Source organism: Sesamum indicum, linkage group LG1 (genome assembly GCF_000512975.1).
Source record: "Sesamum indicum cultivar Zhongzhi No. 13 linkage group LG1, S_indicum_v1.0, whole genome shotgun sequence".
Lineage (NCBI taxonomy): Eukaryota > Viridiplantae > Streptophyta > Magnoliopsida > Lamiales > Pedaliaceae > Sesamum > Sesamum indicum.
Window position 1 is genome coordinate 16,873,540 of NC_026145.1, and position 11,964 is coordinate 16,885,503.

An 11,964-nucleotide genomic window follows, 5' to 3' on the forward strand; every position below is an offset into this window, starting at 1 on the left:
TGAAATCACAAGACATTCTTAACTCTGAATATCCCATCAAATCATTTAAACCTTGTCCCCTCTTTGATTCAAAACCGCTGAATCTTATTTTGTTTGTCTACATTGCCTTTCTGGCCAAATACACACACACACATGTGTATATCTTAGCTTCGTGTTTGCTTGTATGGGTGGGATGTATCTATCTTATATGGATGTGACGGATGCCGATGATTTAAATCTGTGATGAATTAAGGTCCGGATTTTGATTATAACATTTATTTTCTATCATAATATAAGAAATGCAAAAAAAAAAAGGATAAATGTAAATCGCATTGTGTATTTTATAGATAATATTTCAATGTAAAGATCGTATAGAATTCTCATAAGAAAAATATTTAATATTTTTAAACAAAGCAATGGGACGATTTATATTAACATGGGAAAAGAAAGAAAGCAGTGGTGGAAATAGCTATAGATTAAAGTATGGGAGATAAAAGGTTGGGTGATGGGATTCCATGAAAATCACGAGTTTTTATTTATTGAAGGAGGTGTAGCATCAGATGGGATATTTCGGCGTACCTCCTCACCTAACATATATGCCAAAATAAATTAAATGTGGCTTAATTGGAATAGGACACTTCACGTTCTTCATGTCTTGCTTGGAGCTGTTCATTTTTATTAATCGCATTGAAATTTTGATACGTTAAAATGATATACCGAATATTAGATTGAAATGTTCGATTTGTGATTTGATACAGGTTGAACTTACTTCTATTCAATTCAATTTTGTATTCAATTAATCAAAAATAAAAATTTGGGCAAAATATTCTTTTAATTTTATAAATAAGGGTAGAATTTTTTATTATACCACAACTATGACAAGTGATATTTTTTATCTCATAAAACTCACAATCATATCTTTTTAGTCTCAAAATCACAATGCATATGACTTTTTGGGACTAAAAATGCATAATTATAAGTTTTATGGGACTAAAAACAACATCTATCACAGTTGTAGTATCAAAGAAAAAATTCTACCCTTATTTTATGAGATTAAAAAAATATTTTGCCCTCTATAATTAATTTGGTAGATTTTTGCATGCACAATTTAGGAACATGCCACCTCCAAACCTTTATCATATTAGCCAAATTATAGAGAAAGTGAAGTAAAGAATATGAAGGATGGACAAAAAATCAAATAATTATATTAATTAGTAATGTCAATAGTTATATGCCTTAATTACTGATGTGAGTTTTTCTTGTTCTTTTTCATCATAATAATAATTTTCATGATTTTAGTAGCGACAATTATTGTACAAAAGTTTTCAATTGTAATAATTAGAAACGAAAAATTAGCATTGTAGACAATTAACAACATATTTCATTCATTATAAGCTTTTAGAAATTATATTGTGCAAAATCAAATATATATATATATATATTCAATTAATTAATTTATACTTTTAGTAAAAAATAATTTAAATATTTAATTTTGTTATATATATATATATAGGGTACGTAGCTACAGTAACTAGTATACTTTTTAATTATTAAAAGCTGCATTATGTTTTAGTACTGTACGTCTGTGTAAATTATGATTATAATTAACGTAGAGTAGGATATATATGATGCAGGTAAAATATATAATTAATAAGCATTTTAGCTAGGGGTCATATCATGTCCCGACCGACTTCATGTAGATTCTTCGTTCCTGTCTGGCGGATCAGGACATTAATGAATTCGACGTGGGAACCAATTAATAAAAACGACTGAAGATGTCTTTACAAATTCCAGTGGTGAAAGCTACGGAAACCGGAGGGCAAACCCAGATGCATGCAGCTTCATTTAATTATTATAACCTAAATTCTTGAAATTAAATTTGTACAACTCTCAATTCTTCTTCTTTTGACATACATAAATAAATCGCTTCGTAATTATTAATGTACATAGTCTGAAGCCATTAATTAATTTTGCATGTTGAATAGAAAGAAAGGAACGATTTTCCTGAGATTAATAAACGAGTAGGCGTTCATGTCAAACACCCCGCTCAGGCATAGGTGATTTTTTTTTTTTTCTTAAAAGATGGTGAATAGAAAGAGGATTAATATTGAGAGGGGTGGTTTTAATTTGTTTGAGAGAGTCCGTCTACAATACGAATAAATTTTCTAATTACTTAGTAATTAAGATCTCGACCCGATTATTATTTTTAATTTTTTTTCTTATGGTTATTTTTTCAAGAAGAAAATAAAATAAGATTTAACATTACATTAAAGTATGACTTCTCTCTCTCTATATATATATATACATGCCGTGACAAATATATTTTGACAAGAAATTAACAATATAACATGATGCATATATATATATACTAACTATTATGTATATATCAAATATAGTTATTTCTGAGTTACGACAAGTTCTTACATGCAATAAAAACCATGTCATCAAAGGCAGGTCAATGCTGAAACCTCTAACATTTTCATAATCATTACAATATGATTGCTAATTAATTTGGGAAGTAAGCCAATGATGTAGGAACTGAAATAATTGACACTAGCTAGCCGTGTTAGAACAGCCAAATTAACATGAATATTAATATTTAAGATAAAGAGAAAAAGAAATTTCGTCCTACAACTTTGGTTTGAATTCATTTTGATTTTTTATTTTTGACAATACTAAATTTAGTCCTTTATCTATTAATTTTGTGTATATTTGGTCCTTTAACCTAATTTATGACACTTTTGCCCTTTTGATAATTAAGACTAATAATTCATCCTAATGCGCTACGTGTAATATAAATAAATATTTTTCCAATAAACCTAAACTCTCATACCATTTTAGACGGATATTAGCTTCGAGATGCAAAATGAATGATAGATGAACTAAAATTGCTTTGGAAAAGCTACGTAGAGGTAAAATTATCTGAAATTGGATCAAGAGACTAAAATTAAGCAATTTTGAAAGTTATCGGACTAGGACTAAAATGATCAAATATAAAAAATTAAAATTAATAGTCGTCAAACTTAAAGGACTAAACAAATAATTTTTTCTTTAAAATAATTAAGGGGCGGCGGGCGGCGGGGGAAGAAGAAAAAGAGATATATAATTAATGACATAATGCACCATGAATAAATATTTATCAACATTAATTAAGTAATAAACGAGCTTCAATATTTTCAGATGGGTTTTAGAGATTGTTAGTTAGCATTAGCAAGCCACTCACTCCACATCAAAACCCTCTCCCACCATCAACATTTGAAGCGCTAGCTGATTAAGCAACGGGATCGATGTTAACAAGTCTTTTAATTAAAGACAGCATAATAACAGAGATTAAGAACCCTAATTACGACAGGAACTAACTAATTAAAGGCAAGACAGATTAACATAGAAACATTAATTTGAAACAGCTTCTTCAGTACTAGATGTCTTAGTAAGGAGAGACACCCACGTTGGCAGGAGCAAGAAACCCATCTTTCATCAGAACATCGTCTCCTTCCTACATATAATATGTCATCAATAATCTTTATAGATTAATTTTTCATTAATTAATTAAAGAAACCCACAAAGAAATTAAATTACAGAGTAATTATGTGGTTATAATTTTCTCACTCTATTGTGTGAAATTTAGGTGTTATTAGGGTTTTGAGGTACATACCTGTTGGCATACGTTTGGTTTCTTCACGGGTTGATCAGGCATGAGACCGAAGTGAATGTGTGGGAAGTGGGCCCACTGAAGAGCAAGACAACAAATGGAAAATAAAAAATCAAGAAAATTAAAAAATACCCACACCATGTCATGTATTTTCAAACCAACGGTACAAAAATGAAACCCTAGTATACCAGTTAAGGAAATCAAAAACCTAGTATGATGCATTAGGTTATATATACATCAGAAAGATGCTACTATGTGTTGTGTGTTTTTGAAATTCTTACATTCTTTGCAGCTGCGCTGAACGCCTCCCTATGGCTTATATCAGGGTTTCCAGCTTTGATACGTTGGATCTCGTCCCTGCAAATTGTTTATTATTTATATATATATATATATATATTCTCAATTTCATTATTCTTCAGCATTATTTATATTAGCATTGTTAAGTACTTAAAAATTAAATAATCTGATGATCAGATTTTGCAATAAATGAGTTGATGTACTTAAAAGAAGCTCTTAAAGCAATACAAAAAAGCTGCAAGAACACATGAACATTTATACGAACACATCTGCTGGGGTAGGGGGTGGGGTGGGGTATATTAATGTATGTATGTGTTTGTATCTATGTATACAGATAGATAGAAATATAATTGGTTTATAATTACGTACTTGATGAAGCGGTTGTAAGCAGAAGGCACTCTCTGTCTTTTCTCCGGGGCTGAAAATGTACAGAAAATACAAACAAACAACAAAACAAAAAGTAGACATTAAATTCACTTTGGCTGACTTTTTCTTTGGATTTCTAACATTCACTATCTTTACTACTACACTGTCACCCCCCCCCCTCTCATCACTACTTCATCATTATCTAATGATTTTGCTTTCTATTTTCTTTTTTCTTTCCACACACTATCATGATTCTCGGGGGGATATTTCTTGCTTCTTTTCTTTTTTCGACACAATTGGACAACCACAAATTATTTTTTTATAGAAAAAAATGAAAAATAAGAAAACCCTTAAACGTGAATGAAATGGGACTCGTAAAAAAACAATAGGAAAACAAGATATAGGGTTCCGAAAAATCTTGAAATTGGAAAATAGGTACACAACAGATTTGATCGATCGATCCTCGACAAACTGTTGATGAACAATACAAGGAGACCACAGCTTTAAGGAAGTATAAATTCATACATAAGAGGAAAGCCATGATGTAATAAGAGAAGGTAAACAAGAAATGTTTGTGTGGAATAAAGTTTAACAACTGTTGAAGAGTAAACTTAAAATACAAAGAGCAGTTTCAGCTTCTTATTTGGTTAGCAAACTACTGTGTGGTCGAAAGCCTATTGTTGACGGTGACTGAAAACATTCCACACACTCAAAAGCACAAAGGATAAAAAGAGTGGATTTTGATGGACCCTTAAGGCTCAGACACAGAGATTTCATCTCTGATTATCGATTCGTTCTCATATGTGTTTAATAAAAAGACTGATCATCTGTCTGTTTCAAAACTTTAAAATAGAAATCTATGAGAGTAATCTCACGTCTGTTAGCTACTGGAGGCTTGGGGAGCTCATCGATTCCTCGAACAGGCATCAGGGACTCGTTTGGACTCGGCTGATTGATCAGCAAGTTCGAGGGCGAGTTTCGAATCTCCTCCTGTTGATTAAATCTAATTAGTCCTAAACAAACAAGAAAACTCGAGGAAATTAAGGTTTAGAAAAAAAAAAAAGAAAAAAGCTCAAATATTTGTAATATATACATGAACAAAAAGATGTAATTAACTTCAAGATATCATGAGTTGTCTAAGCTATGACATTTCAAGAACACAATAATTTTGGGTTCTTTTTGGAAGAGAAACAAAAAAAAAAAAAAAAGGAAACCCGAAAATTCAGAACCCTAATCTAATCATATGCAAGATTGGAAAGAATCAGAACCACCGAAAAGAAGATGAAACATCATAAGCAGCAAATCCTAGGATGCCACAGTAAGAAACCCTAATCAATTACGGACAGGTCTTAGACGTGTGCGTGTATTTGTGTATGTATATACCAGAAGATTCTGAGGAGAGAAGAATGAGTGGCCAAGATGAAGCTGATTGGCAGCCGGGAGGAGCAGCCCACGCATGTTCACAGACAGAAGGTTGGTGCAATGCCCACATCTCACTGTCACAGTCTTGAACAAGCTTGTGCAAGGTACACTCACCTAAATCCACACACCACCACCACAACAACAACAACCTTAAATCACACTTCAAACAAGAACCTAGCTACCTAGGTGCGACAACAAAAAGCTAACCCTTATCAACAAAATTAAAAGGGTTTTCACTCAAAGAAGACATATCGAAAAATCACTGAGAAAAGAAAGCATGTTTCCTTTCCCATTATTGAGAAGGGTTTGTGTAGAAAAACACAAACAAGAGTAATGAATATGACAATATATATATATATATATATATATATATATATATATATATATATATATATATATATATATATATATATATATATATATATATATATATATATATATACCGCGAGGACAGTGTCGCAGAAGTTGCAATGGACATAACAGAGCTGCTCGGAAGGAGAGAGGTGGTGGTGGTCCGGTGCAAAAGCGGCAGATGAAGAGGACATATTTTCTTCTTATAATTGTTATACTGTTATTCCTAAGCAGTTTGTTGATGATAATGATGACGATTCCCTCAGATTTTGATTTGATTGATTGATAGATTGACTGATCGAGGTATGTATATATGGAGGTTTGACAGATTAACCAACTGGGATCTGATCTTCTGAATGTTTTCTTTCTTTTGGGGGTTGAGTTATCAAAGACAAGAAGCTGAGGGAAAGAAGAGAGAGAGGAGGGTGGGGGTGGGGGTTGTAGGGTACTGCTGGGGAAGAGGTGAGATGGGGATATATGCCCACTATTATAGTAGAGAATTTAACGCACCAAGAAAGTTAGTGTGTTTGTTTATGTCATCTTCACTCCCTATATTTATATATATGTATAATTCTTTGTGCTTTGCTTACATGCATGTATAATATAATGTATGATCACACAAATGTATAAAAATATTTGCATATCAATATATAATTAATATTCCCTCCGTCCCAATATAATTAAGTTCTCCTTTGATTTTGCATGAGTTTTAGATTAGAGTTTAAAGAGAAGAAAAAAACATTTATATAATTAATATTGTAATATTAATTTATAAATAATGTCATATTAATTACTAAGTTAAATTGGATGATGCTTTTCAAGAAAAGAATATAAAAAGTGTTATATTTGAATGTTCCGGAATAGAAATATGATTGATGAAGTTAGGATATTATGTAGTATTTATACACGAAATGTATAAAATACAGGGCGTATAAATAGACATATATAAATGTGGATGTAGAGGTAGGTTGGGGCCGTATGGTATAATGGGGTTTGGAAATGTATGGTTGGCATTCCCGATGGAAATGTGTGTGTGAGGTGTGTGAGAGAGGAAGAGGAAGGAGAAGAGAGGGGTTGCAGAAGCGGCAGAGGTGGGGGAGAGGAGTGAGAAAAGGACGTGTGCATGGGGTGATTAGCTTTCACTCATTCACCTGTTGTTTTCACAGTTAAGAGGGGTGTATGTATTATGTAACCCCCTCCCTTTTTCTCCCTCTCTCTCTTTTCTTTTTTTTTTTTAATTATTTTTTTCTCGTTTTTAATATATCTCTATATACTTCCCTTACATTTTATTTATATATAATACATACTCTTAGAAATATATTTTTGGGATAGTGTTAATAAAGCCTTAAATGGCGGGCACCTATCCTTTGCACTTACTGTTAATTGTTATCATTTCTGCATTTTTTTATATAAATATACATCAATGTATTTAGTAGTTGTATTCGTATCAGTTCATTAAACGGCTATTTTTGTTAATAATATGCAATTTAATGTATTTAAATTTAAAAAATAATTCAATATATTATTCAAATAAATGAAAGACCCCAAAACAAAAAATTACTATATATATAAGTATACATATATCCATATTCAAAAGGCCTTAACCTTATTAACTAACCAAAATCTCATTGGCATTGAACAGCCAATTTCAAATGCTAAAAATACTACATTTTTATATAATGGAGGAATTGAGTGAGTTTGTTCTTGAAATACTACATTGCCACCATTGCTATTGTTTATATTTTTATTAGTAATAAATCGATTCAACTAATATATAAATATGATTAGGATCAGTAAATAAATACACCAATTCAACAAATAATTAACAACAAACAAATTATAATATAACTCATACATAAAAGTGAGACAAATACTTACATGAAGTGAGATAAAAACCCATATATCCGTTGGAACTCAAACCAATAACCTCGAACTTATTCATAGGATCATCGATGCTTAATTTGTGTATCTAATATTTTGAATAATTAAAAAATGTACCTTTTATTTTTTAAAAAAATAAAATATGCGTCAATCATCCAACTTATGTGTCAGTATATAATACATGAATGGGAAACACTCTCTATTAATTGGTGTTAATTTGAAGGCTTGCACCTTAATTTGGTACCAAGATTTGGTCCCTGAAAGAAAAGAATGACATGTATGATATATATTCTAGTTCATGGCATATGTCACAAACATTAATTAGTTAATATTGATTCAGAAGCATAAAACGCTCGTGTAATTCAGCGTTTGCCTGTACAGACATTTTATGCCATGATTGTCATAATCAATAATAAGAATATAAGAAAAACTATTTAGTTTACAAATAATTAATTGGCAAAAATTCTGAAATTCACACATTTATTACGTATGTTTTACATCTTGGAGGAAGGAAGACGATTGGCCCAGCCTTCAATTGAATTTTTTATTTCCTATTAAATATTAATTATAGGACCATGCACTTCAATTCAAATCTAAGCAGAGCCCTTCAGGTTTATTGGAGTCATTTGAAATATAGCTGGGGCAGAAGTTTAATATTTGGAAACATTTTAATTCATTAATTAATTCTCCCCATTAATGTTAAGAATATGTGTGTAGCTAAGAGGAATTTTGATCAATTACAACAGTTATATTTGCGGATCCTTTTTTGTTACAATTAATCTTACTGAATAAATTAAAAGTCTATATACATCATAAATAAAATACATATATATCAAATTTTAAAACATGTTCAAATTTATCATTTAGACAATAATTGATTAAGTAATTGACATCATACTATATATATTCAAGTGATAAAGCTGCTAAGCTTACAAACTAACTGTACAGACAAGAGATCACATCTGAAAAATAGATTGAAACCATAGCAGCTAGCTCTAATAGTTATGGTTATATCCAAATATTTAATTGCTTTTTTGGAGGTAAAAGAAAATGGCAAAATTCTATTATAACTTTTAGTCATGTAAAATAGAATTGTTAATTTTTGCAATTTTAATCTCACGTATTAATTAAAATTAATCGTCATTGCACGCAATTTCTGTAAAAATATGAAATACTTATAGCGTCAGATAAAGATAGGATTACGTACACAAACTAATTAAAAGACTATATTTTTTGCTTGACCAAATAAAACGTACTGTCTATAATAATAATATTGATAATAAAGATATATAAACTTCCTCGATACCAATAATACATGTTGCATTTTGCAGATTTTACGATCATAAATTCAAGGGTAAATTTACGTGGAATTCCATTAAAATTTGGCATAATTATAAATACTCACTCGTTATTGAAACAATTATCAATACCCGCTTTATTTTAACGACTGTCTAACAATTAGCTCAATTCATTAAATTTTCATCCAGTTTTTATGGTGAATTAACCAAAATGCACTTGTCGATTAAAAATTATAATTTTATTTATTTTTTAAAATTTTTATGGACTAAGTGGATAATTTTTTTTATAAATTTAAATTTTTTTTCATCCATCCCGTTTAATTTTTTTAATAAGTTTTTAATTCTAAAAAAGTACAATAAGGATAAAGTTGATAATTTCATACATCTATTCAAGAATTATATAAATTTATCAAAATTAGGGGGTATTTGTAATTTTTTAAATAATGAGCAAATATTCATAATTATGCCAAACTTTAAGAAAGTTCGTTGTAGTTTAAATCAAATTCAAATATATATAAATATATATATATATATATTCGACATTCTCGTGTAATAAAAAAGTACTATACTTTTAGTTATGAACAAGAAATTTGAGATTAAAAATTTTAATATTGGTTCCATTAATTATAAAAAGGGTTAATTACACCTATAAAAACTCCCTCTAGAAAAGGGAAATTATAGTTTCACTCAAACAAATTTTGAAATTAAAATTATACTTAATTGTACCCTTTTTAAAAATTCTTCATTTACATATAGTTTCCTTTCGTTAGGGTTTGGATGTAAAGTACTAATTTAACTAAAAAAAATTTATATTAATTTTTAATTTTATCATCATTTAATATTATCATGTATATTTTGTACTTATAAAGATATAAATGTAATTGTATTTATGGAGTTATGTTAATATCATCATATTTTTCCTCTTATAATAAGGAATAAAATTAAAAATTTATATAAAGAACTTTTGCTAATGTCAGCATTTGTGGTCCAAATATCAATAAGGGAGGTCAGAAGTAAACAATGAATTTTTAAATGGGGTGTAAGTATAATGTTAGGACTTTTTTTGGGATATTGTATTTTTAGAAGAGGTCTAAGTGTAATGAACCCTTATAAAAATTCTATAAAATATTTGATTAAAATTGCTAATATTTAAAAATTCTCAAATGAGACCTAGCTAATTTAATTGGCAAAATTGGAACCCCTGAATCTCACCCAAATACGGATTGTTATTTTAGTAGTTATTTTTTGACTTTAATAGTAGTTATAGATAAATATAAATAATTGATACTAAAATATATTGTATTAAATATTATAAATTATGAATTTTTTGATTTGGTATTATGAAATTATTAATTGATTATAATCAATCCACCAAAAAACAAATTACTCAATCATGTAAAATTAATTATTCTCTAATAATTTGTCTCGTCAACATTGTCATCTTAATTATGTTTGATAACAGATATGGAGGACACCGTTGCCACCAGCACGGCCACCGTAGGTGGTGGTTGGTTGGGAACGGTCCGAGTCGTCCGACCACGTGAATGGGTATGAACATGGTGGAATGGGTTTCATTAGGGTTACAGAGAGTTAAGAATGTCGATAAGGATATTATAGTCATTTCCGTTAACTAAATACTTTTAATTTATTTTTTTCACATATTCAGCAGAAACAGAGCCTAAATCCAAAATACATAATACGCACAAGCGGATTACAACAAAAAATAATAAAGAATAGCATTTTTGGTGATTTGACCGCTCGCACAGCCTATTCTCTCTCTCCCCCACACACACACAGATACGTAGTTGTCAGTGAAATCAGAAGACAGATATCTTCCATTTTTTTCATTTATGTAGCCTTTTGTCCTTACATTATTTTCTGCAACTCCCTTTGGCTAATTTATGTGCAAATCAAGCTATGTTTCGTTATCTGTGCTATACATACATACATCCATACATCCATATCCCAATTTCATTTTTATTTTTCCTTTTAGCTCTCATTTCTTGGGTAATCAATATTTGTACATACATACAGGTTAAGATTAGGGTTGCACAACAAATTAAGGGTTTAGTCTCTGTTGTAACAGTAAAAAAACAAGGTAGCAAAGAGTTAGGACATTCTATTTTTCATATGTTGTTGACTACTGTCTCTACATGTGAGAATTGTATAATTATGAGGATAGAATGGCATTGCAGCTTCATATATAAAATAAAGTGTCTTTTCTGATTTTTTATTTGTGTAAGCCAAGAAACAAAGAAATATATAATATGTTTGTGTGATGGGCATTTGGTGTGAAAAAGATGGGTGTTCTCTTACATAATTGAAAACTATCACATCCAAAACATCAAACCTCGTGGACCGGAGTTAGAAAGAACCAAAGAGGGCAAAAAAAGAAAATAAGAACAAACAACGGCCTTTTCTCTTTCTTTTCCAGAAACTGCCCTGGAGAAATTGTGTTAATTACTGTTTTCTCCTTTTCTTCACACATGCTCTTGTGGTCCACTCCCACTCTAGTTGGTGTGGGGAATGGGGATCTTCATCTTCACTCTTCATTGCCTCCTCCTCCTCTCAACTTTCTGCTCTCTCTGCCCTTCCATTTATAATTTACCCCACTTCATATTGCTCTTCAACTCGACACATTTAGTCCTCTTCTTTACGGAATTTTAAAGGACTAAAATGTGTCGAATTTTTTTAATTTTAAGAACATTTTAAAGATCT

General features: G+C 30.2%; 1 protein-coding gene across 1 annotated transcript; it reads right to left on the minus strand.

Annotated features, from left to right (window-relative positions):
- LOC105171079 (axial regulator YABBY 1) lies at positions 3,234 to 6,586 on the minus strand. The gene is made up of 7 exons (XM_011092093.2): positions 6,160 to 6,586; positions 5,678 to 5,830; positions 5,170 to 5,284; positions 4,298 to 4,346; positions 3,913 to 3,988; positions 3,635 to 3,709; positions 3,234 to 3,475 (listed from the first exon to the last, which is right to left on the minus strand). Exons 1-7 carry the CDS (start codon positions 6,259 to 6,261, stop codon positions 3,407 to 3,409), a joined length of 639 nt encoding a protein of 212 aa, XP_011090395.1. The 5' UTR covers positions 6,262 to 6,586; the 3' UTR covers positions 3,234 to 3,406.